This window comes from Chenopodium album, chromosome 24 (genome assembly GCF_948465745.1).
Source record: "Chenopodium album chromosome 24, dcCheAlbu1.1, whole genome shotgun sequence".
Taxonomy (NCBI): Eukaryota; Viridiplantae; Streptophyta; class Magnoliopsida; order Caryophyllales; family Amaranthaceae; genus Chenopodium; species Chenopodium album.
Window position 1 is genome coordinate 29,977,301 of NC_137857.1, and position 27,685 is coordinate 30,004,985.

Consider the following 27,685-nt stretch of genomic DNA (forward strand, 5'->3'; position numbering starts at 1 on the left):
TGGGGTTGGGCTTGGTTTGGGCGGAGGTTTTTAAGATCAGAGGAGAGAATGGGTGAATGACTTGATAAGGGATATATTAATATAAAAAAAAAAAGTACGGGATAAAAAGGTCGGGGGAGCAAGGGTAAGACCCTCAAAAGTAGAGAACGGGTCTCTTATCTCTTCTTCTTTTTTCCCTAATACACATAAGAGACCCGTTATAATTAATATTGGATCTCTTATATCAAACAGATCCGTTAATTAAATAACGGGTCTTTAATTGGGGGTCATTTTTCCAAGTTTTGTAGTAGTGTCCATTCCCCCGGGAAGCCTTCCCCCATCCACGACAACCTTCCCCCGCCCACGAAAAACCCTAGAAACCCAGCCTCGTCCCCTTAAAACCGTCGGTCGTCACTGCCCTTACCCTCGATACCCTAGCGGCTAGGGTTTCGAGGGTAAGGGCAGCGACAGCCGGCGGTTTTAAGGGGACGAGGCTAGGTTTTCGTGGGCAAGTTAAGTTTTTCCGGCGAGGTGAAAATTCTTCTATGGGAGGTGCGATGGGTTGCGATTTGGAGAAGGGTAGGTGCGGTTCCTACCGGCGAGGACTGGGCGAGCTCCGGCGAGTTCCGACGAGGGCTAGGTGAGCTCAGACGAGGTAGTTGTGCGGTGGGGGTAAGTGGGTAATGTGGTGGCTGGTGTGTGTAGTGGTGGCTTAGGAAAGGGAATGGAAAAGTCTAGGGGGGTGGGGAATCAAGATAGAAGGATTTGGGGTAAACTTAAAAATAAAAATGGGTAAAGGGAATGAAAAAATTGACAAACAAACAGCAACAAAGGGATTGAGGCATGTTCATTCTCTTTCCCTTTGATTATTAACCCCAACCAAACGGCCCCTTAACGTGTCTTCTCAAATTGTAACTGTAGTACGAGGGTATTCATGGGAAGAGTGTTATAATATATTCTTTCTTTGAAGGTTCAATAGATCCACAAGTTAAACTTTCTTTAATATACCAATATACAAATTCCTTTTCTTAATACAACTGATGCTACAAGTGTATGTACTAGCATAAATAGTGAAGCTTGTATGTTATTTATGATGCAAAAAACAAGATAGATATCATTCATATCAATATATAGAAGTGAGAAACACTACATGATACACCCAAGAGTCCAAGACATACAACATTGAAGGAGAAATATTAATTAATTAATTAATTAAAATGATAGTATAATATTACGTATTACTTATTTATTTGTTTTACATTCTAGTACGAATTCCATTCCAAAATATTGATAATGTAAGAGATATACCGCAAAAAGATTGATGAATGTAATACAAAGGTGGATGGGTGTAAGAAATACTGAGTGAATGGTGTAATTATTGTGAGATAAGTGGGGTATGATGAAAATGGTTCACTGAAATCGGAAAAATAAAAAGTAAAAGCGTAATTAAAAAAAAAATAAATACTATATATTGCCTTTAGGACTATATATATTTAAGCATTAAATATGCTCTATAATATTGTTTAAATTTAGGAATTTATTTAAGACTTATATGTAGCTTTAAGGGGCATCTATACCATTACCCTTAAAAATATAAAATGTATGAAATTGGAAATCTCTAAATCGAGAACATTAGGTTGCATCAATTACACCCTTGACACGGAATAGCTGGATACCCAGGAACTGTTTGAACCGGTGGATTAGGATAGTACACAACAGGATTACCAGCACGCATCACAGCATCTGTAAAATAAACAAAAAGAATAAACTAGTCAAAACGTGAAGGGGGTGTTTGGCAAATGAGAATTGAGGTTGGTAATGGGAATTTTAATCCCAATAAAACAAAATCTCTTGTTTGTTAGATGAGATTGGGATTAAAAAAGAGAATGAGATTGAGAATAAATGGGGGTGAATTCCCACCATTTTATTACCTAGGGAGGGTAGGTAATAAATAGGTAGGAATGAGAATAAGTGCAAAATGACATTTTTTCCATTCATGAAAAAAATAGAGGAGAAAGATTAGTAAAGATAATTTTGTATTTTTGCTATTTATTCCTCATCTATTCCCATTCACTACCCAAACAAAGTATTGTCATATTTTTCTATATTCCCAACAATCAATTTCCAATCACATTCCCACATTTTAATCCCCACACTCCCATTCCCACATTCCAAACGCCCCGAAAAAGTTCAGAAATTATAAATGCAGAATGATCCAAACTTAAAAGTTCATTAATTTTAAAGTAAATGAATATCACTTCTTTTTTCTTTTTTTTTTTTTTACTTACAGTACTTTTAATTTTTTTTCATCTTTTTATTTCCTTTGTGTTTTTTTTAAGTTTTACAATTTGACCGGCACATAATTTTAGACAATTTAATTGACGACGTGAGATCAATGGAATAAATATGGTGTGTGTTGATGCAAATTAATAACTTGAAAACGAAATTCCGGCGTAACCGTGATACCTAACTGTATTCGCCGGCACGTTTCCTAAGGTTCACACACCAGCACTCTAGCTCACACAAAGACACTTTTGGATGAGAGGTTGAAGTCATATAAACTTATGCTCAAAGAAAGGAATATGTTTAGCTTTAATGTATTTGGATGTAATCATGTGCATGTATTAGAAAATGTAAACTGATTTTCAAAACCATGGAATATATAATCAAACAAGTAAAATATCAAAGGTCGGAGAATCCAAAAGGACAAAGCCTCAAATAAGATATTAAGAGGAGTTAATTACCCCCTTTAAACATCCCATTGAGTGGGAGTTAATGGAAGGTTAATCAAGGTATCTCTACGTTTATAGAGTATCCAAATGGGAGCTCTCTTGTTGTCAAAAAAAAAAAAAAAAAAAAAAAAAAAGGAGCTCTCCAAAAGGACAAAGCCTCAAGTAAACGCAAGCTAATATTATTTTTTTCTTACTTGATTTAACGGGAAAAAAAAAACAAATAAATAATTGATTAAGCAGGCATTATATAGCTTTCAAAAAAAAAAAAAAAAAAAAAAAAAAAAAGAAAGGCATTATGTATGAGATTGCAATCCTTACACTTTGACTCGCTTTTGTGGTTTATAGATACGATAAAACATATTCATGTAGGATCTTGTTTGAATCGTTATAATATATATTTTACTAATATCTACTTTTTACAATTTTACAATGTTAATAATTAGAGATATTAATAGAGAAGTGTGAGCTAAAAAAAACAACATGGCATTGCAAAGAATAATAAGCTTACGCGTCTTTTTAGTTGAGAAAGGTTCTGCTAGCTGACGAGCTGAAATTTCGCTAGGGACTAAAAAAAGAACAGCAAATATAATGGTAATAACAAAGACCTTTGAAGAAGCCATTTTAATTCACAGTTACAATTCAACTTGTTTTGGGCGATACAAGTTGATCTTATATTTTGTTTCAAAAAAAAAAGTTGATCTTATATTTATAGCCTATTGTGACCTCAAAGACTGGGACCGCTGTCAATTATATTTAAAATAAATAAATAAAGGAACATACCTTTAATGAAAATAGTATAGTGCACCCGGGTGCACCATGCGCATGGTGCACCCGGAAAGAACATTAGGCTTATTTTAAAGAACATGAGGAAAAAAAAAAGAACATACGAGTGTTTGAAAAAGAACATGCTAGTATTTGAAAAAGAACATGCATAATAAAGTTCAACAAAATAACATGTTTGTGTTTGACAAAGAACATTGCCTCCGAAAAGAACATTAGGCATATTTTAAAGAACATGGAATAAAAAGAACATGTTAGTGTTTGAAAAAAGAACAAGCTAGTGTTTGAAAAAGAACATGCTAGTATTTGAAAAAGAACATGCATAATAATCTTCAACAAAGAACATGTTTGTGTTCGACAAAGAACGTGGCCTCCGAAAAGAACATTAGGCATATTTTAAAGAACATGGAATAAAAAGAACATGTTACTGTTTGAAAAAGAACAAGCTAGTGTTTGAAAAATTAACCTTGCTTGGTTATCTTCCAGTTGGTTTCAATTTGGTACTATTCTTCTTTCTCCTCCAATTGTTCTTTTTTGAACAACTTGTGCTTCATAGCTTTATTTTATTTTTATTTTTTTTATAAAAAACCCCAAATTCACAAAATTAAACACTTTGACTTTAAAATTATTGACGAAAAATAATTTGCATGTACAAAATTTATACTTATATTTTACTTGAATCCACCATTTGTTCAAGTTTGAAGGTTGAATTGTTGAAACAAGTTCAATTTTTTTCTTGGGTTTCACTTTGAAGATGAACAATTTTGCTATTTTGATTTTTTTTTGAAAAAATAGAAAAAAATAGAGAGAAAAGTTCTAGAGAGAGAAAATTAATACTTTGAAAATGGTTTTTACCCAAACAGTAGAAGAAGTACCATTATTAAGAGATTGAAGCAAAATGAGACCAATTAAAGAACTTCATTGAAATTCTTTGATGAAAACAATGGTGTAAAGGAGAGAGAAAATTGGCAGCAAGAGAGTGATAGGAAGGGAAAGATGAGTGAGAAATTGCAGGAGAAGAGAGTGATGGATTTGCAATTGCAATAAAATAAAAACATGTTCATTTTTTACCCATGTTCTTTTAAATATATTAAATGTTCTTTTAGGTGCACCATGTGCATGGTGCACCCGGGTGCACCAACCACAAATTATACCTTTAAAGTAGTTGTGCAATCAAGGTATTGAAATACAATCCTTCCTACTTATATATATATATATATATATATATATATATATATATATATACTTCATGTGTTCTTTTTTATTTGACATGTTTTTTTTATTACGTTTGTCAATGTAAAACTTTAACGATCAATAACCTTAATTCTTCATAAGGAAAATTTATAAAAGTTATATAATATGACAGTACGAATCCAAAAGATCCCACATGAATATATTTTTCATCACATATCATTCATAAAAGACGGTCAAAGGAGGGATAATGAATAGTGTAAAAGTCAAAGCAGGTCAAGTAAAAAAAAACGGAGGAAGTATGTGGAAGGACCAAAAGATCTCACATGAATATCTTTTCATTCTCTTGGGGCCTTCACTTTTACAAGTAAATTGGATAAGATTGACTTGTAAAAGATGATGTCGATCAGTAGACCACAATTTCCTTACCTATAAAAAAACACATTCAACGTAATTAACTAGTTGCATTATTACTCCTCTGTTTTTCAAGTTAACAAATGCTCTGAGGGCATCCGATAAGAAAATTAAAAGTAAAAATATTAAATTAAAATAACATTAATTACATCGATCGATGTGTGATTTTGACATACATTTTTAAATTAATACCACTTTAGAAAATATTTCAAATGCCAATCTAACACCTTGATGTATTCTTTAGCAAGATCCTTTAATCCTTTATTTAAGTTTATGCTTTATTTTATTTTGTTAGATGGAGTACAAAATATATATAGTTATCGTTTATATTGATTTAAATTATATATGTGGAGATATATGAAGGTGACAAAACCATGAAATTTTTATTTGAACTTATGAAAGATTTGAAGTAATAATAAAATTTAACCTAACATTTTAAAACTAAGGTACATTGTTTAGTTCTTGGAAGAGATTATTAATATTATTATTATTATTATTATTATTATTATTATTATTATTATTATTATTATTATTATTATTATTATTATTATTATTATTATCATCATCATCATCCAGTGTATAACTATATTGATAAACTATGTATGATCAATTTAAATTTCTTGAAATTTGACGTGTACTTTGTCTTTATTAATTATCTTACGTAAAAATTTGACATATTCATTGCGCTAATGTTTGAAAAGTTTGAACCTAAGACTAGACTATTTCTTACCAAATAAAAGTATCATATACAGTCTTGTTACATGCATCTATGCAATGTGTTAAATTTAAAATAATCTTATATCTTTTGAGAAGGTATTACGTCTGTTTGGACTGACGAAATAGCGGATTTTTGATATCCTTTATTGGCCTTTTGATATCCTCTATTGGCCTTTTGATATCCTTTAAAGAATATCATATATAGCCAATAACGGCCAATTAACGGATATCATCTAAGCAGTAGAGGATATGATCCAGCCAATATAGGATATCATATTCAACCAATTGAGGATATCAAAATCCGCATTTCGTCAATCTAGAGTTCCGGACTCGTCAGTCCGGACTGACGCAATAGTTTGTGTTTTATTTTATGGCCGCGGTATAAGTCTTTTCTTTTATTTTTTTTTTTAATTTTTTTTTTACTTCATAGTTTATTCTATACATCAATAGTTGAGCAGTTTTTTTTTTTTTGAAAACCAATACTTGACTAGTTTAAATCTGGAAATGCTATTCATGATAATTTTTTTGAGCACGAGAAAATTATAATGGCCATTGGAGGAAAAAAAGGTGTCATAAAAAATCACCAAGTGCCAAGTTTCTTAGACTAGGGCAGCTAACGCGCGCGATGCGAGCGGTATAGTTAGTCATATCCGGAATCTATTTCCCTTTGAACTTATATTAAAACTTTAGTTATTAGCAGCATAATGAGAGAAAATATATAAAGAAATATTTTAAGGGTATAAATGTCCACACATTATTTTTAATAGATAAAATAAAGAGATAATTATCATTAATGAGGGCAAATAAGTAAATTAACATTTTAGATGGTATAATTGTCCAATCACTATTCATTAAAGAAACTTGTACATAATTAATGATGGTATAAATGTAAATACACATTTAAAGGGTAGAATTGGTATAACATAACACTATTCATAAGAGTAGTTTTGTACTTTTTATAGATAGTAGGGCAGCTAACGCGCTCGATGCGCGCGCATAGCTAGTCATATCTAGTTACTCTTTCGACTTGGTCTTAAAATCACAAATTTAGTTATTTGCAAAATTAGTGACAAAAAAATATGTACACAACTATGTTTATGAGTATAAATATCCAAGGCAACTAACATTAATGCATGAAAGCAAATAAGTACGTAATTAAATATTTCAGAGGGTATAATTGTCCAAACACTATTCATTAAAAAAACTTGTACATATTAATGAGGGTATATATGTAAATGCATATTTTAAAGGGTATAATTGGCATTACACTATTCATAAGAGTAAGTTTCCACTTTTTATAAGGTAGAGATAAAATAATAAAATAAAATAAAGAGATAATTATCATTAATGAGGGCAAATAAGTAAATTAATATTTTAGATGGTATAATTGTCCAATCACTATTCATTTAAGAAACTTGTACATAATTAATAAGGGTATAAATGTAAATACACATTTTAAAGGATAAAATTGGTATAACACTATTCATAAGAGTAGTTTTGTACTTTTTATAAGGTAGGGATACTCCACAAAGAAGTGACAATGTTTTTCGAGGCATAAACTGCTGTTTAAATTCAATGTCCATTTGTATACATGTACTCCATACAATATTAAAATACAAAAGATATTATCACAGAGTATTGGTATTCCATCACTTCTTTTTAATTTTTACATCTAGAATCAATGTATGGGATAAAAAATACACAAACTTTTAAAAAAAACCGGTTTACAATAAAACTATTGTAAATCAGACCATATAAAGCAAGTGTGGGTTTGTAAGTAACTCATTTTTTACTCAATGTTCCATTTTCTCTCTCCTTTCTTTTTCTCTCATCCCCTCCCCATTTCCCTACTTTCAAAGATTCTGTATTTTTTCTCCCTCCTCTCCATTGATGAACTATTGTACTTCTTTCTTCCATTTTTTTTTGGTGATTCAAGCAATCTTTTTCTTCCATCAAATTTGTTATCTCAATTTTTTGCGTTTTTCTAAAGCCAAATTTGAGTATTTTTTTTCTTCTTCAGTTTTAGATTAATATGGTAAATGTTAAGCTTATGAAGAAGATGACAATTCTACTAATCTAAACGACGAAATTAAACTTATTTTGTTTGAATTTATTTCCGATTTGATTTTTTTTAATCATTTTATTCGTATATTTTTAATTAGTTTCATTAATTTTTCAGTGTTACTCAAAAACAAAATTTACAAGTATTATTTGTAAGTTCTTATGTGATATTATGGGGTTGGTCACTTTTGTACGTGCATTAAAGAGTTACTTCACCCTTTTATACATGAAAAGGATAACTTTTACGGGTAAAAAGGGTAACGTTTATGTATGAAAGGTAACGTTTGTGGATAGAAAGGGTAACGTTTATGTATGAAAGTGATCACTATTGTGAAAAATAAAAGGGTTATTTTTATGAAAAAAGGGTCACTTTTATAAAAATATGGGTCAGTTTTGTAAAAAAAAAAAAGGGGTCACTTTTATAAGAAAAAATGGTCACCTTTTGCAAAATGTTCGATATACAATAAAATTATTGTAAACCGGGGGCATGCAAAAGTTTTTGTAAAAAATATTACTCCCTCCCTCCCCTTTTGATGAACCTTTATGGACACTTTTCACGGAAATTAATAAACACAAATAAGAATAGTTAATGTACATTAAAAAAGTAAATTGACATAAGGTATGCAAAAAAGTAGAGAGAGAAAGTAATAAAAGTACATGAGAAATCAAAATTTACATAGGAAATTTAAATTTGCACAAGTATTGTTGCAAATTGGAGGGAATTTTGGTAAAAAATTAATATTAATGGTTGTTAGAAAAAGCAAATGGGGTGAACATTTTGGGACTAAAATTTGCCCGTAAAGGACTATTAAAAAGGGATGGAGGGAGTAAGCGTTAAGTTTGAAAAGTGACTGGAAATATTGAACAAAAAGTTAGCCATTTTATGATTTGATTCATTGTATGTTTATGAAAGATGACTTTTAAGGTAGATGTTGTATGAGACTTCCTTGAAAAATTCAAAATTCAAATGGATGTGAATGTGGTGGATATTTCCTTGAAAAGTTCATTTGAAAATTCTTATACTAGAAACGAGAGAGAAAATTCCTAAACTAGTAATTGTGGGCAATGTAACATAAGATATTAACTAGATTTGAAAGTATGAGATTCTTCTTTTTCTATATGGGCAAGCTCCAATATTAAACGAGGTTTAATAATATCTTAAAAACACGAAGCTTCTAGCGTAGTTGTCGACTACGGACGACTACAAATGACTACAGACAACTACAATAAGATATTAAATCTGAACCGTTGATATTGTATGTTGCTTAATCTAAGCCTTTGAATATTACATTTTAAAAAAAATTAAAAAAATCTAATTTACACATCATTTAACACACGCCCAGTAAACAACCAGTCAACAAATTATTGTTTGTTTTCTTACTTTTAGAGAGTAAATTTTTTTTTTCCACATTATAATATGAAAAACAATCATCCAAATAATTTAATCATAAATTTGATAATAGTCGTTCAAAATATATATATTTTTTAATAGCATTTGTACAGTTTCATTCCTATTTTAATAGCTTCATACTTATATTGATAGTTTCAACCTTTTTAATGGCACACCCCATCTTCAACCTTCAACCTTCATCCTTCAACCTTCATTTTTTGTCCATAACGCATCCTTAAATTACCAAAGTATATATGAAATCAATATATTAATGGTGTAATCATCAAATTTATGCGTCAATTAAAATTAGTTAATGAGATTGAAATCAATTTAATTATATGTATACATAAATGGTTTAAAAAAACATGTATTATCTTATGATTTCATGTTTAATTTTTATTAGTCCTATGAATTCGTGTTTAATTTTTATTAGTCATATGATTTTTGAATAATATGCCATTGTTGAGTGTTGAAGATAACACCATTGATGAACTCTTTTTTTTTTTTTTTTTTTGAATAGCCACCATTGATGAACTTGAGAGTTAGTTTATGTTGAAAAAAAAATAAATAAAAAATAAAAATTGAAAGAGTTACATACATTGTCTTTTTGTTAGATTTTGAGAGCATTATTTGGGGAGAAAATATGTGACAAATTCTTTTTCAATATTTGAATTTTTTTTTTGACAGGATATTTGATTATTTTAATTATGATGGTAAACCTTTCAAAATTTGTTTGACGATTATTTAATTAAGAATCTGTTTTTTTATTTTAAAAAAAAATAATTGTTACTTGTAATTATTTTCAGAAATATATATATATATATATATATATATATATATATATATATATATATATATATATATATATATATATATATATATATATATATATATATATATTAGATTAGATTGATTAGTAGTTCACATAATATAAAAAGGATTAGGCTGGGGCATAGGAGTGTCATACCGGCCCTTAAACACAAGTTCCCAATACTTGTACCATTCTAGCCATGTGTTGCATTTACACACTTTTTTCTCCAACAAGTAGACAACGTACCTCTTTGTCAAAAAAAAAACAAAAAAAAAAAGATAAAAAAAAAGTAGACAACGTACTAATGACAGTCGATTTAAGTTTTGAAAGTTGTGTGTTGCTTCGTCTTGTATGTTGAATTTTCTTCATCGATTGTGACTCTATTGACAGTTGATAGACAATTAGACAAACCAAAAACTGTGTAACACGGCGTAGTAGCAACTAGCAACCTTTCAAAAATTGTTGTGTAATTATTACTATGTATAATTGCAAACAATAATTGCTTTTGTCCAATATAGTTTGGTCCACGTCCACTTGGTCATACACTTATACTTATCAATATTATGGTACTTTTCTTTCTAAGTAGATGGTACGCATTATGGATAAGCCTCTTTTCCCCTCTCTTTTATTTTACTTTCGAAGTAGAGTCCTCATAATAACAAGCCACTAATTTCCTAGTAGAATTTCTTCTCGTCCAATTTAGTTAACAACACATTAAGGGAAAAGGCTCTATTTTGAAATTACGGAGTATCTTATAGTGAAAGTCATTTGTTAAAGTTTTTCCCAACCAATTTTAAACTTATATCAAAATGGAGCTAGTTTATACTCCCTCTATTTTTATTTTATTTGCATCACTTTCCGTTTGTGGGTGTTTTTTTTTAAATGCATATACGGAGTATTTTATATTTGGTAACTTTATACTATATTTTTTCATTTCTCTCTCTTACTTTAAACCTACTCAAATTATTTTATTATTTTTCTCTTTTCCATGATCCCCACTTAAATAATAAAAATATTTATCTTCTCTCACATATATTTTCTTTCATGGTCGGTCACCATCTTACTTTTACTATAATAATTTATTCACCAACTCACAATATTTTATTACTCTCCTAAAACTTTGTGCAATCTCAAGTGATGCAAATAAAAAAAAACGAAGGGAGTATTTTTTTAACTTTATTTTGACACAACCATTAAATTTCAAAATTATACACTCTCAATCAAGAAATTGTTGGATTTTACTCTAATTTAATTACCAGCGCGGAAATAACTATATGGCTGGATCCATGTATAATTCAAAAAGTTAATCAAAACACATAATCTACTCTAAAGTTTATACCTTTGAAACTTAATTGTAAATACGAAGGGAGCCAAGGACTGTAAGTGCAAATCCCTCTATTGATAGTCAATACACAAACGATCAAAACCGCCTTGAGTGTTTTGGCTTAGAATAGAATATCGAACCAGATCTCTCAAGGTTATGTGTTTAGATCTATTTTCTCATTTTTAAAAGGCAATGTTAATCCTCTAAGAGAAGGTTTTGTGTGAGACCGTTTCACGTGAGTCCGAATTATAATGCATACACCCTCTCCTCCCATTTCATCGTCGTCTCGGCCGATCTCCGGCGTCTCGACCACCACCACCACCTTCATCCCCATCGTTTCATGCCCTTCTCTGTCATCAAGAAAACCTAGCAACCCGAATTCAAACCCGAACAACCCATCAATTAAAGACCCGAATTCCTATCTCTAAGGTTCATTTCTTTGAGGGAAAGAACCTAGAATTAAATATACCCAATGTTGTTGTGTCGCCTCTCAGTGTTTCATTCCCTTCTCTTTTGTTGTTGGGCTAAAAATTTGTACATTTCCAGTCTTGAGGCTTGTTGTTGGAGTACTGATTTGTCTTTTGAAATTACAGTTGCTTTATATTTGCATCATGTTTGAGGGCTACTGTATGTATAATGTTATACAAGTACTTAGTTTACTGGGATGATTTTAATTCGTGTGGTGATTATGTATATTATCATTGAAATTGGTGTGGTAATGGGTTCCATTGGTTAAGTATAGGCGCATAGCAACTATGGATTTATGAGGCATATAGGATGGCACTTTTGCAATTAGTTGGAAGTTTGTAACATGCAAGTGGGCCATTTGTATAACGGGGTCATTGAAGTGAAACGGGAAGTGAAAATAGAAGCGGGAAAAGTAATTCTAAGTCAAAAGTAAAGTCCCCACTTTGTATGTCGTCAGTAAAAAAAAAAAGAAATGGAAGAGATCTTTCTTCAATGGCGAGACATACTGTAGCTGTAGGTGAGAAAATCAAATTCGTGTGTGAATTGTTGTAAACTCGGAAGTGCAGCAGGGGATTAGCAGAATGAGTAATCGGCTAGTAGATATGTTGGGTGTCGATCTGGCGGAAGCAATTCGGGAAGATGGAGAAGAAGGACATGGTTGCGCAAGGGAGCTCAGATTCGACTCTGAGATGGTAAGTAATGTATTTTATTGGCTTGTGGTTTGTTTCTTTGCGGTAATGGGGGAATGAAATAAAGCAATTGTGAAGTGTAAAAATTAAAGGTTGGGTAAGACTGTAAGAGGAGGTTAGGGTTTATGTTGAGTATTTGTAATTGAGTAATTATGTTCGGTAAATTGGTAGGGGTGTGTAATTGAGTAATTATGTTGGGTAAATTGGTAGGGGTGGGTAAATAATTGTAATTATTGTCCAAATTATGATTGTTAAGTGGGTAATAAATTTGGAGTTCGGGTAATTGGCGAAGTCTATTTTTATCGTTGTTGTAGTTGTAGATTTGTTGTTTATAATTGATGGTAGGGTAATGTAGTTGAATTGATGGAATAGAACATGTTGTTAAGTTGATATGATAATGTTGGGTTATTTTTTATGTAAGTATTGATGGCTTTATGGGCTGTGTGATAAGTTTTGGTTATATTGTGTTGTTATTTTGATGTATGGTTCACTTGAATGAGATGTGGATGTAGGTTATATTGTGTTGTTTTGGTGATATGTGTTGTAGGTTGGTCCATTTGGAGAAGATAGTGAGGATGAGGATGATGTATATGTTTATGATGAGGGGGTTGAGAGTGGGGATGGATTTACAGAAGGAGATGAGGAGGAGGATGAAATGGGAGAAGGAGATGATGGAGAAAATAAGGGGTCAGATTATGAGGAAGTACAAGGTGAAAACGATGTTGATGGTGAAGGGGCAGAGGCAGGAGGTTCTTCATTCATAACACCAAAGAAGGGCAGGGAAATGGTGCAAACTGTGTTTGGTGTGGAAGAGGAAATACCACCCCCAACTTTGGGCATGGTATTTGGTAGTTGGGATGAGTTAGATACTTATCTCTGGAGCTATGGTAGGCAAAAGGGGTTTGGCATAGTTAGGGCTGCTTCTGGATGGGTGAAGGTGAAGAAGGAATTGGGTAGTGGAAAGTGTTGTAAGGAGAGGAGGAATGCTAAGTGGACCTGTGATTGCTATGGAAGACCTTCTAGGAAGCGTAAAGTTGATCCACTAAAATAAGGCTTGATTCAAGATGAGGAGACAGTTACACATAGGAAAACCAAAAAGTGTGGGTGTCCTGTAGAGTTGTATGCTAGTGTTAATGCAGAAGGGAATTGGGTTGTTCGTAGGCTAAACTTGGAGCACACTGGCCACATAGTTACACCGGGAAAGTCCAAGGATGTTTCTATGTATCGGAAGCACGATTTGGTTACCAAACATAATCACTTGGTGAAACAGGTGGTTTTGGCGAAGCAGTCGAGGGTGAAGGTTTCCCAGATGTACGGCTGTTTTGCTAGGGAGCTGAATGGGGTGGATGAGATGACATTTACTCAAAAAGACTTGACGAATGCGGTGGCTGAGGAGCAGAAGAAGAGGATTGACCTTACTGAGGGTGATGCAAATGGGATGATTGAATACTTCAACAAAATGAGTGCAGATAATCAAAATTTTTTCCATCTTTGTAGGTTTGGGAAGGATGGTTCGTTACAAGATGTAGTATGGGTTGATGCGAGGAGTAGAGCTGCGTATGAGGAGTTTGGCGATGTTGTTTGTTTTGATAGTACGTACTTGACTAACAAATTCCATTTGCCCTTTGCTGTATTTCTTGGTGTGAACCACCACGGACAGAGTATATTGTTTGGATGTGCATTGATCCCTCGAGAGACTGCGGAAACGTATGAGTGGGTGATGAGGACATGGCTGCATTGTATGGGTGGTAAAGCCCCTTCATCGATTCTAACGGATCAAGATCCGGCAATTAGGAAAGCTGTGCATTGTACTATGACTGAAACGTGCCATAGGTGGTGCATATGGCACATCCTTCAGAAATTTGGCAAGTATGTGAAGCATGATGATTATGAAGTTGTAAAGGATGACTTTGATAGCCTCATATACGGTAGTTTAGATGCTGAAGAATTTGAAGCTCGATGGTGTGATGCAATTGAGCATTACGAACTACAGGACAACACTTGGCTAGAGGGTTAGTTTATTCCACTTGATGGTTTATAATTTATTTTTTTGAGTGAAGTTTTTATTTTTATATGAAATTGTGGGGTGTTTGTATTTGATGATCTGGTTATTTTAGTCATAGGTGCCTGTTTTTGTTGTTGTGGTACTGTGATTTATGGTTTGGATGTTGTAAATGTATGAGCAGTTGTAATATAAGCATTTTGCAGGTTGTTGTAAAATGTATGTACCACTAGGTATTTGTTGCAGGTAGTTGTTCCAATGGTATTTTATTTGTACCACTGTTAAAATTTGTGTAGCACTGTAATTAGTGGCAGTGTCTGTATGTGTGTAAGGTACTAAGGTGTTTGTCTTGAAGTTGTTTATGGTGGAAATAACTAATAGTTGTTGTTATTTTGAATAGGGCTTTATGAGGAAAGAGTTATGTGGATTCCTACGTATTTGAAACACTTATTTTGGGCCGGGATGAAAACGACACAACGTTCTGAGAGTTTCAATCATTTCTTCAAAGGGTATGTTGACAGTAATACAACGTTGTCTGAGTTTGTGATTCGGTACTGCGATGCTATGCAAGTAAGGGCCGAGGCCGAAAGAATGGCAGACTCGAACACACAGCGGTATGTCAGGCGTTTAGTGACTGATTTCCCAGCCGAGGTGTTGTTTCAAAAGTGCTACACGGATGCAAAATTCAAAGAAGTTTAGGGACAGTGTAAGAAGATGTTGTATGTTCGTTGCCTAGATCAATTTGAAATTGGTTCTAATGAAATTGAGTTTGTTATTGAAGACCGTGTTTGGATCAAGCCTAAAAATGCAAAGAAGGAGTCCGTGACAAAGATTCGTAGATGCTACCGTGTTGTTTATAATAGTAGTACGTATGAAGTTGCATGTGACTGTAAACACTTTGAGTGTCACGGAATCATTTGTCGACATATGATTCTTGTGTATGACCTTAGTGGAGTAAGTGTTGTTCCTGAGAGGTATATACTTCGTCGTTGGAGGAAGGATGTACAACGGAAACACACGCGAGTGAAAGTTGCTTACCATGATCCATTGAAAACTGATGAAGTTAGAATTTATCACAATCTTATGGGGATGTATGAACCGATTTGCTCTAAGGCTTCCACTTGTAAGGAGGCAATGCAGGCTGTGACAGAGATGTTGCAGCTCATGGATCTCAGAGTGGAGGAAGTTCTAGCAATGGTTGCAAAAAGGGAGGTTACACCAGGGAATGAGAATGGTCCTGGTGAGGATGAACGTGTACATGGAGTTGTCCACACGCCTTCTTCTGTGGCACAGAACAAAGTGGCTGATGGGACAGACACACCATTCACAGTGGCATCGGGAATACGTAACAACACCACTCCAGTTAGTGGATTCCAAGGAAGCTACGAAGTATCTGGCACAGGGAGGATTAAGGATCCACCCTTGCCTAAGAAGAAGGCACATCGTACTACAAATGTTAGATATCCATCGTGCACTGAGAAGAAAGGAAAAGAAAAGGCTGCTAATAAGGCGAAAAATGATGCCAGGAAGCAAGCTGCTCAGACCCCAACTAGCATATCATTAGGAACAAGTGAGTATATTCGATCCGTTGGAGGAATACAAATGAGGGATTTGGATGGTTCGTTAGGATACTTTACTACGGTTAGGGGAGGACACTCTGGTGGAGTGTTTGCTTCTCTCCTTGGTCTCACTCCTGGTACTTCTGGATCGTATCACAATTAATCTATTCTTTTCAAATTATTTATAAGGTGTATTAAATTAATCTATTCTTTGCGGTTTTCTGTGACAGTGGTACAATTTCATCCAGTGTACTTGAGCACAGTGGTACACTTTTCACTACTATTCTATATGAATGGTAGCAATTTATACAAAAAACCACTAAGAAAGATAATATGAATGAGTTGAGTAATATGATTAAACACAACAATGTTTAGACAAAAGCAAAACATAAACAGAAACACATGAACTTCAACACCAACAATGCCATAATTAAACATAAAATAAGATCTAGTTGTCTTAGATTATTTAACAATACCAGCATGTGTGTGTCCCTGTACAGCAACTGTTGGCCCTTGTTCAGAAGCATCACCAAATTCTGCACCCCTCACAGAATTTGCCACCTTGGTGACTCTCTTCCTAGCCCCCGACCTCCTCAGAGGAGTTTTGTTCACGGTTGCCCTTTGAGCGATGTTGCTCTTGTTGCTCTCTTCCTTTTGTTTCTGAATGTTGTCAATGGCCATATAAACATCATTCAACTGAACCTGCAGGCTATTGCATATCACCTTATAGTCGTTTAACTGCTCTGTGAACAACTTCTCCTTCAACTGAAGGAATTCTAACTCTGAGTATTTCGGTTTGTCTGAGTCTGACTGTAGCATTGGCCACTACTACAAAAAGTGACAAAGGAACCCCTTTTAAAAGACCCGTTGTACAATTTAATGGGTCTGTTTTACAAAAAAGACCCTACATTACATGTAACGGGTCTGTAATATTAGGCGCCAATATTATTTTTCACGGTGTTAAATTAGAAGGTACTCCGTAATATAAAAGACCCGTTATTATTCACAACGGATCTCTTTGGTACAGACCTGCATTAGATACACCGGCTCTCTTACATGACCTCATGAAACAACCAATAGTAAAAGAAAAAAAAAATGACTTTATACACAATTCCACTACCGCCTATAGTTTTCCATTCCCTCATAATTCACAAATCACAAGTTATATAAAGGAATTCTCTAAATTTTCTCAGTCATTTTCCACCGCCTTAATTTTGCCTTTCTTCTTCTTGCTTTATTTCCCTTCCATGGAAATAAATAGATCTACAATTTCTCGCCTTAATTTTTCCTCTGCCATGGTAGCTGCTTGCCTTGTTTCTTCTTGTTCATTCTTTCTCCCTTTTCCTTAAAAAGGGTTTAACCAAAAGTAATTTAGATTCTTTTTTTCTATGGGATTAGATCTATGAAATTTTATAATCTTGCTTCGGTTATCATCATCACCACCGCACACCGATGTTTCCCTCACGTCGGCCGGCCGCCCTAGATTTGTCCGATTTTAAGTCGGGCCCGACACTTGTTGTTTGCTGCATGCATCCGCTTCAAGTTCCTTGAAGCTTGGTTCTCGTCTGGCTGTCGAACTTGGTTGTGGTTGCCTCGGTCGTCAGCAGTAAGTAAAATTATACTTTCTATGTTATTAGAGTTTATATGTGACATGAAGTTAATTGGGTTTCCATATTTTTAGACTTTCTTTCTTGAATTTTGGATTTTAATGAGTACCCATTTCTAAATTCTAATTCAATCCTTGTATTATGTCAGTTTTTTTTTTTTTGGTGAGAAGTATATATTAATTATTACTATTTTTTTCGGTTCAATTTCTTGTATTATCCGAACTTTTAATGTTTAGATCTATTGTTTAGGTTTTGTTCTTTATTTTGTACTCCAAATTATTGTTGGGTTTATTTCCCTTATAATTTATTCTTATTTTTGTGTTTTCTGAATTTTGTGTTTGGTTTTTTCTCCAGTTCGTGAGTCGTGGAGATGGTGACTTGGTGAACAAAAGTCTGATTATGAAAAGAAAATAGATGATTATATGCGATTTTGTTCAGCTACAACAATTGACAAGTTTATTAATTGTTGTACTTTTTTTTAATCATATCAATTACAATACTTTGGCAGCGTTCTTGAATGCTAATTAAGTGTGTTTGTATAACTTGTTGAACCAAAGTGGTTTAATTTTATGTTTTGGTAATTGACTAATTGTAGTTGTAAAATTATATACTATTAATGTTATTTTATTTAATCTTGAATTGTACTATAGTAATTCAAAATTTAAAATTTCAGCAATTTGAATGGAGCGGTAAAAATTAAAACTTTCAAAATTCAAATAAATATTACAGTGAATAAATTTTTTATTATTTTTTTTTTTGAAAATAAAGGGATCAAACAGACCCGTTATTTAATATAACAGGTCTAAATCACTCCCCTCAAAAAGACCCCATATCACATGTAACGGGTCTTTTTCCCTTATAAGGTAACAATTAAACACCACGCCTAACAGACCGCCTAATTCTAATAACAGGTCTGTTTGTTTTTAAAAACAGACCATCAAAATGATAGGGTCTCTTTATCAAACAGACCTCTGAGATAGAGACCCGTTCCAAACGGGTCTCTTAAGCCAATTTGAACGGGTTTGTTAGCCTATTTTTGTAGTAGTGGGCTGTTTTCCCTTGTTTTGTTTCACCATTTTTTGGAATTAAAGAAAGGAAAACTTATGAAAAGGGAGAATAAGAAGACAGACAAAGAAAAAGAATTTGAAGACAGAGAAAGTACTTGGACAACGATTTGGTAATGGAAGACAAATAAATATAGTGGGAGGAGGAAGTTATTTGACCATTGCATGAGATCATACACGACCCTTGAACGAGTAACTGCCCCTTTCAGTTATTTGATATGATATCAACTCTGATATGATACATATTAAAACTGTATATTAAAACTGTAATAGTACATTTAGAACCAACCTATTTGTTCATATTGTACCAATTGGTAAAATTTCATCTTGTCTAGGATTCCAAAGTTAAGAGTAAAGGTTGTAATGATGTCGAGGGTACCACTAACACTATTAGGGTACCATTAACGGCAAAGTGGTACAAATTTTCCTTATTAACTGTGTAGCTGACAGTACAGCGGCATGATCTTGCATGAAGTGGTACATATTACCTTGCCTTATATGTCATTGAGAAACCTTCAACAAAGCACAACAATTAATGACAACTTTTGATATTAGATACATTTAGTTAATGTGAACTACATGTATGTATCAATGACATGTTGTATCACCTCACCTCCATTCTCAACATTTATACCTTAGCAATTAGTAATGGGGTCACGGTATGCAACATTATATCTTATGTATATAGGTTATTGTTTTGAGTTAGGTGGTTTGAGTACAATATGCATAAGTGATATGTGTCCTCCCCATCCATTTTACTTGTAACATAAGAAATATGTCTATCTGTTGTCGGTGTTTGAGACAATTAGTTATTGGTTGGTTGGTTGGTTGGTTCATATTTTTATGTTTTGAACACCTTATGAAATTGGAACTTCCACAACTACTTGTTCTTCACACTAACCTAATGAACCTAATCACAATTAGAGGAAGAGTGCCGTAGTGGTACCTTTTAATGTAATATTTGTATCATTGTACAAAAGTGTACAAATATTGAGTACCATTCATTGCCATCAGACCTTACCATTATTCAAAATTACAGGTGGTACATATATTGTGCCATTGGTACAAAAGTGTGTTTGTTTTGACAAGACATGTCTGCGCTCATACGCTGTAGCCTGACACGGTAAAAAGTAAAAAACTCCCTCCAATTCTCCCTCCCTCATTTGAAACTTCAAACCCTCATTTGTAGACCCCTTCCCTCCCAAACTCTCCTCCAAATGAGTCTGATTACTACAATGGCCAGAGTGACCAACCATCAGATCGTACCCCACCCGGATCAACCGATCATGTACTTTCAAAAACTACAAAGGAAAACCAATGAAATTAACATTAATTTAGTGAAATACGTCAATAACTCCGAAACGAACCACCCTGCCAGGAACTTGAGAGCCCTACTGCTTCAATCAATGTGCTCCCCAACTGATTTCATGGTAACCGAAGGTGGGGGCACTGTACTTGCTCATCTTCCTCTCCTAGAGGATTTGGTTGGATGTTACAATGAGGGGGCTGTTGTGGTGATTTTCTGGATGATACAAGCTTTCTATACATCTCCTTCTGCGGAAACGATCCCAACCGAACTGGCTCAAGCAATTGACTTGCAGCCCATTCTGAACTTCGACTTGGCCCCAATCTATGCCTTCCCTTTGAATTGGCGCCATATCTTCGTTGGGTCGTACACAGATATGCTCCACCTAATGAGGATTGAAAATGCCAATACCCACATCAGGCTGCAAGTGGCTGGATGCACAATAACACCGAAAGTTCACCAAATTCTTCCTATACGTAAACGCTACCACCGTGTCAGCTATAGAGGAGATTATTTGGTAACAACACTTGCCCATGGTGTTGTCCAACGAGGGTCGATGGTTATTTGTTGGAATGCCAGAGGTTGCACAAGGCGATCGTTTGTTGGTAATTTCACTGCTCTGCATCACATTTTTACGCCCATCATTATAATCGTTTTGGAAGCCCGTGTAGGAAGCCACTTTGCAAAGAATTGGCTTCTCCGAGATCTGCCAGGTGAATATGAAATCGAGACGTCTGGTCCAGACGGAAACCTAGGAGGGGTGTTGTTGTTTTGGAAGCCAAATGATAATTTTGGCAATTTATCGTACAAGTCAAACAGCCCCAATGGAATGATCTTGGATGCCGTTTTCCAGGTAACAACATGGTAAAAAACAATCTTATTTTTTCAATCACATTTGCTATGTTGTTGTTAATAGTCCGTTTTTGTATTTCCAATTGAAGGCAAGGGTCCCTCCAAATTTCAATGCAAACTACATCCCCTATCAGCCCTAGTTGAACAATGATCCAGACAGCTCAGACGAGGAGGCTGAGCCAGGCACCTTCTACTTCAACGCGGGATTGGGATTCGATGGATCAGTCCACCACATTGGCTTCGGGAAGGATCTTTGATGTTAATGATGGTGTGCAGGATGGATGTTAAACTTATTTTCAGTTGTAGTTGAATGGTTGTACACTTAATTTCCAGTTCAATATGGATTTTAATGATGCTAGTGATTACTGCATTGCAATGCTATTGTGTCAAGGTTCACTTCAATTATTCACTTAAAATTTCTAAGTACCACAGAATTATTCATGAGTGGTACATTAAAAAAGCATAAAAATGTACCAATGAGGGCATCAAAATGCATAACAAAGTACTACTAGGGGGGAATAATGTTCAGTGGTACATCAAAATGCATAACAAAGTACTACTAGGGGTAATAATGTTCAGTGGTACATCTATAATGCTAAGAAATGTACTACTAGGTGGAATAATGTTCAGTTGTACATCTATAGTGCTAAGAAATGTACGACTAGGAGGAATAATGTTCAGTTGTACATCTATAGTGCTAAGAAATGTACTACTAGGAGGAATAATGTTCAGTTGTACATCTATAATGCTAAGATATGTACTACTACGGGGATCTAATATGAACAAGTCACATGATGAACATGGATTTTTATGTACTGCTGCATGCAAAGATATGCACTGCTGCACCACAAATGGTTCAAAATGTGGTGTCTGAAATGTACCTAACTAACATAATTGCCTGTACATACAACCAAAACAAGTCCCAAAAACACAGACTAAACCAAATTACCATCCATGTTCCCCAACACTTCCAGACTGATTTGTAACCAAAAACCGCAGTCTCCACAGACAACTCAGTTCATTTCATAAACCAAAAAAGAAAAAGAAAAAAACTTAATGCTTTCTCTCTGTCTTCCGCAACGTGGGGACTATTTCTTCAATTTTGTCCTTCAGCTCATTAGCATCACATTGCAGATCATCCAGAAAAAGGTTCGCTCTTGCAGCATTTATCTTGCCCTACAAAATAGGATAAAACCACTTAGGAAAAAAAAACAACCACAAATAGCTATGAGTAAGTTCGAAAAAAATTAAGGTACTTACCAACCCAAACTTTGTGGTGAACCTGCTTGCACAAAACTTGATGCAACCAAGCATCAATACACCACAATACGCCCTGCACGAATCAAAATGAAATTCAATACATCAACTACCTGCACTCTCTCAGCACTTTAATCAAAATTAATCTAATAATCTGTAGATACTCATGCATCAGAAGGTTCCATGATCTGAACAATGTTTTTGCTCCAATCATCAATCTGACCAGTCTTCCACTTTGGATCCATTAGCTGGAAGAGAGCATCAGCCCCTCCAATCTGCATGCAAAAACATAAGCTGTAACAAGCCAAACAAGGTGAAAGGATCCTTGTACACTGAGTCAATCTTCTTGCCACAAACCAGAAGTTTAATCTTATCAGCATGTTCGGTGAAAGGATCCTTGTACACTGAGTCAATAACCCACGTCTTTTTCGCCTTCACCTCCAGAGCAAAGCACCACCAATGTGCAGCTTTTGGATTGTCCTTCGGTACTTCTAACACCGGAATAAAAACCTGCAGAGATCAAAAACAGTTCAACACACTAAGTTACTTGATATAAATCACAACTAAATTATCAAACAGGGAAAACACAACCACTAAAAGAATCTACTCACCGTTTTAATCTGATTGAGAGGATAGCTCAGACAAAGTTTGCAGTACTTACTAGCCGCATACGCTTCCTTCCCCTCATTCAACAACACCCGATTTTGCAAACAAAACGAGATGTCAATTTCCACATTCATATCCTCTAAACATACTTCACTCAAAAAAAATATTACTATACAGATGACTTGCTTACAGAGAATGTGGGATCAAGCAACACACGCTTACTCCTATTCACAAATTCAGTGTTTAACCAAAGCCTGCTGTAAAGAGCACTTGCCATTCTCACATACCCATCCCCAACTCTTGCTCTTGGGTGAACTACACCAAAGCAGTCCTTCTGGTTGGCCTCCACCTTATCACACCTTATTAATACATCACCAGACCTGCAAAAGCATAATAAATAAATAAAAAAAACTAAATGTGTGTAACTGGGAGCCTGTACCTCTGCAAAATATGCATACATGTACACAAACTAATATGTAAAACTAATAAGGATTTTACCAAAGCTCGTCGTTCATCTCCTTCCAACGCCGAACATACTGCAGTGCACGAGTTTCAATGGTTGTATGCTTCCTGGTTGCCCCCTTGTTATACAACCCAGACAGACCAGCTTCAGTGGGTTTCATTACCCGCTTATCTGCCGTTCCATCAGCCACCCCCTTTGAATCCCCTTCTCCCTCAGAGGAATCACCCGCAGTCTCACAACTCCCACTTGCAACATACGCAGTAGTCCCCCTTGTACCAAGTGAAGCCATAACCACCTCTGGTCCAGTCACAATTTGGTCATCGTCTTCCTCCAAATCAGAACCACCACTACGTTCCCCCCTTCCCGCAAATTGTTGCCCTCGTTATCCCCCACCAAAAACTCAGATCCTACATCCACAAACACATCCTCAGATATCTTGCAAACTACATAATCTAACTCCACATCAAGTTCTCTTTCTGAAACGACCTGATTGTTAGTATCCACCTTATCAGAAATACCCTTATCTCCAATATTCACGACCTCTGTCAGACCCTGAATTCCAGTACCCATCTCCTTCTCTAAACCACTCTCAGTTGTAGTCCCTTGCTGCTCCGTAACTGAAACACCCTCAGTTCTAGTCCCCTGCTCCGTAACTGAAACAGCCTCACTTCTAGTCCCCTCCGTCTTCTCTTCTAAACAATCACCTACCCCCTTCCCCTGATGGTTACCAATACTTACACCTACAACTACTTGGTGTGATGTGGAACCACCCTGCCTATAAACGCCAGCAGCATTTGCAGCACTAACAGCCTGTGCAACTAGGTCATACATACGATCAAACACATGTTGAACTTTGGTATCTATAACTGCCATCAACTGTGGACCCAACCTATTAGCCACCTACAACAACCAAGCCAACCATGTATTTAATTATACTCTATACTCATTCAAAATCCAACACATACTCCATTAAATCAATAATACAAAATAAGGAAGGTCCATACCTCAACTGTAATCTGATGCACATCAACACCAGCTCCCACCTGCTGCACACCAACACCAGCTCCCACCCGCTGCACAGCTGCAGGACCTGCTCCCACCTCATGCACACCTGCAGGACTAGCTCCCACCTGCTGCATAGCTGCAGGTGCAGCTCCCACCTGCTGCACAGCTGCAGGAGCTTCAGATACTTTAGCTTTGGGAGCTTCAGCTGTTGGAGCACTAGCCCTAGATTTTGACCCCTCCCCTTGTGAAAAATCTCGAAGCACCAAAGGATGCTCCTCGCCATAAGCAATATTCAATGACTTCACAACATCAAAAACAAAAAAACAAAACAAAAAAAAAATTATACAAAATAAATACATGTTAAAAGAATTGACTGAGATAGAATTTATCGACTTCCGGATCAAAAACTCACCTTCAGCTTACCACAGTCCCCATTGGGAAACTTGTCATCAGCAGCCGCCCTATTTATCTCTTCCTGCGTCCAAGCCCTCAACCTCGGCATCATACCCCAGGCCCTTGGAACGCGAGCCAAATGATCAAGGTAGAAAATCTACACCCAAACCAAACAAATACACTCAGTTTGCCTATTCAAAAAAACAAGTACCTTATAATATATATGTCAACAATTCATTACCAGCACAAACAATATACATCCCCCGCAACCTGCAACATAACCCCTTTCTTTGAATTTTTTCTGAAACTTCCTCACAACATCGCACATCCATCTAAACGTCCAACTACACCAATCATAGCTTGCCGTGTCGTCATACACCATCAGTGCAGGTCTCAGGGCCACAGCCAGAAAACTTGAATTCGTCGTGGCACACAATATGTACCCCAAAGCAACAATCAAAAAACCTAACTTAAACTCACTTATCTCCTCTTCAGCCAAAGGCAACACTTTGTCTTCACTGTCAGTTTTAACCAATGAAGCGGCAGCACGAGCCAAGGATATGTTACCACCATTCTTACCATACAGCGCAATAACCCGCTGCAACAACGCTTCATATTCCTGATTGCCCTCCGCAATCGAGGACGGTACTGGATTCTTACCCTTTGGGATTCCTAGTACACATTCAAACTGCACGGGGCCAAGCGGAAACACATATCCATCTCCAAATTGAATAGAACCATCTCCTTCCACCCTTGACAACAGCCAATATGAAAATTTGCGGGGTAAGTAACTGACAGGTATACTTAACAGCCCGCCAAACCCCATTTCTTTTACCACCTTCTGCCTAGACTCATCAAACCTCTGAATAATACTTCCAAAAGCCTTCACACCATTCAAATTTGGTGCCTACATTCACCAAGTACCATATAATAAATAAAAACAAGAAATAAATAAAAACAACAAATAATTAAGTACCATATAATAAATAAAAACAAACAACAAATACAAACTGCAATTCAAGACCACTAAAAATACATATAGCAAATTCTTAAACAGCATATCCCCTAAAACCATGTCATCAACTATCTCATTGCTAATAAAGTTTAGTTAAAATCCTAAAACACTGAATAAAGTATAGTGACCTGATTCATAATCTCATTATACATGATCAATGGTAAATAAAAAATCAGGGAATGTACTAATGAGGGAAATGCTGTTGCAGGGAAATGATGAAAAGTGCTATTTTAGAACATAAGTACAACAACTTGTAGACAAATGTACTACTCTTGTACAGCTGCTGAAAAATTCAAACACTAACTGCTTACTCGAAAATTGATATACAACATATGTTTAGTTCAGAAAAGGAGTATCAAAAACACATCATTAACAATTGCTTTTCCAACAGTGTTACATGAACATGCAAAGAAATGTACTACTGCACCACAAATGGTGCTAATTTCCAAATGATCACAAAACCTTAGTATTGAGCTATATATATACACACATTGAATGCAATACCTCAAATTCACAAATCATTGTAACCATCCAATTCACCAACCACAAATGCAAACCACCAACATTTTAAAAAAAAATTAGCATCAAAAATAAAAGCTCCATACCTTCTGTGTAGTTCTTGAATGGGTTTTTACCACAACACCTTCCTCTTTCACCCTTTCACCCAACGTCTTCCTCCGGACAGGAACCTGAGACAATTTCTACCAACTCATAAACAATTTTACTTCAAATACCATACATGCACAATTTTTACAACATAACTTACATTTACCTTTGCCATCTTCCCTTTCTTTTTTCCATCTCCTCCCCGCTTTCGCTTTCCATTCTTCACACAGTCTTGCAACAACATCAAGCAAACCTCCTCCAATGAAGGTTTCTGAGAAACTGGTGGTTCTTCCTCACTATCAGATTCCCCAGTTTCATCTTCCTCACCATCACTGGAACCACCTTCTTCTTCCTCTCCATCAAAGTCATCGTCCCCATCATCATCAACAGAGACTTCCTCAGCTTCATCCTCATTTGAGGTTGTATCCTCCAACTCCTCCACTTCAAACACAGGTTCCTGATTTTTTTTCTTCCCTTTAATAGCAGCTTTACTTTTAGTTCGTTGTTCATCTACTCGACTCGATGATCCTTTCGATGAAACCTGCATCAAGGTTTTCAGATACTTAGTGTTGCACAACCACAAATAAATACATATACCAATTGCATTTCTCACACAAAACTCACCATATTCTTCCTCACAATACCACCTGCAGATCCTTCACCACCTACATGCTTCCTCTTTTTCGCCATTTAACACTGCCCTTAAAACAAACAACTAAATTCAGATTCCATATCAAACAAATAAATTGAATCGCATCACTTCAACCAAATTACTAACATCACTTTAAATTTAAACACGGATGATTGTATCAAACAAAGTAATAAAAAAACACATAAGTCAACTTAAATTATTTGTTAGCAATCTCTATTGTAACACATAAGGCGACCAATTGGAACCGCAATCAACTAAAATAAACAGCAAGCCTTGTAAAATCCATCACTGAATGGCCTAATCAACACAAAGGAACTTTGCATTCACCCATTATCAATCAAACTTTTCAAACACATCTACTTGCCAAACTCTTAAAGATATTTTTATCAAACTCTCATACTTGTTTTGTCAAACTTCATTATATCATAATCAACCACTACATTCAAACACCCAAACACATAACCACCAATAATGACATACCAAAATCAAACAACCTAAACAATAACACATTTAACTCTGATTACATGTAAAAATATACAAATTAATTTACTTACTTCAATCATTCCTTTTCAATTATTAATTAAATCATGCAAGCACACAATAAAATTGTTACAATTACAGGGACCATCCATATAATTACACAATATCAAATCCTCGAGAGTCGAGACTAACCAAAGATCCGTATGTTCAACATGCCACCTCCAAATAATTGAGAATCAAACAAAGAATTTGCTATATTAAC

At 35.1% G+C, this 27,685-nt stretch overlaps 1 protein-coding gene and 1 long non-coding RNA gene across 2 annotated transcripts; one reads left to right on the forward strand and one right to left on the reverse strand.

Moving 5' to 3' along the window:
* Positions 1-1,425: 1,425 nt before the first annotated feature.
* Positions 1,426-3,374, reverse strand: LOC145612478 (uncharacterized). Its single transcript, XR_014106611.1, has 2 exons — positions 3,220-3,374; positions 1,426-1,722 (listed from the first exon to the last, which is right to left on the reverse strand). It is a non-coding gene; the product is annotated as an uncharacterized LOC145612478 (long non-coding RNA).
* Positions 3,375-12,448: 9,074 nt separating this feature from the next.
* Positions 12,449-15,257, forward strand: LOC145610791 (protein FAR1-RELATED SEQUENCE 5-like). Its single transcript, XM_081666084.1, has 4 exons — positions 12,449-12,559; positions 13,104-13,584; positions 13,672-14,568; positions 14,959-15,257. Exons 1-4 carry the CDS (start codon positions 12,449-12,451, stop codon positions 15,255-15,257), a joined length of 1,788 nt encoding a protein of 595 aa, XP_081522210.1.
* The last annotated feature ends 12,428 nt before the right edge of the window (positions 15,258-27,685 follow it).

Coding starts and splice junctions, on each gene's coding strand:
- LOC145610791 (XM_081666084.1), top strand. CDS start 12,449: ATGAGTAATCGGCTAGTAGATATGTTGGGTGTCGATCTGGCGGAAGCA. Junction 13,585..13,671: donor TGGAAGACCTTCTAGGAAGC/GTAAAGTTGATC, acceptor GGTGTCCTGTAG/AGTTGTATGCTAGTGTTAAT. Junction 14,569..14,958: donor GGACAACACTTGGCTAGAGG/GTTAGTTTATTC, acceptor TATTTTGAATAG/GGCTTTATGAGGAAAGAGTT.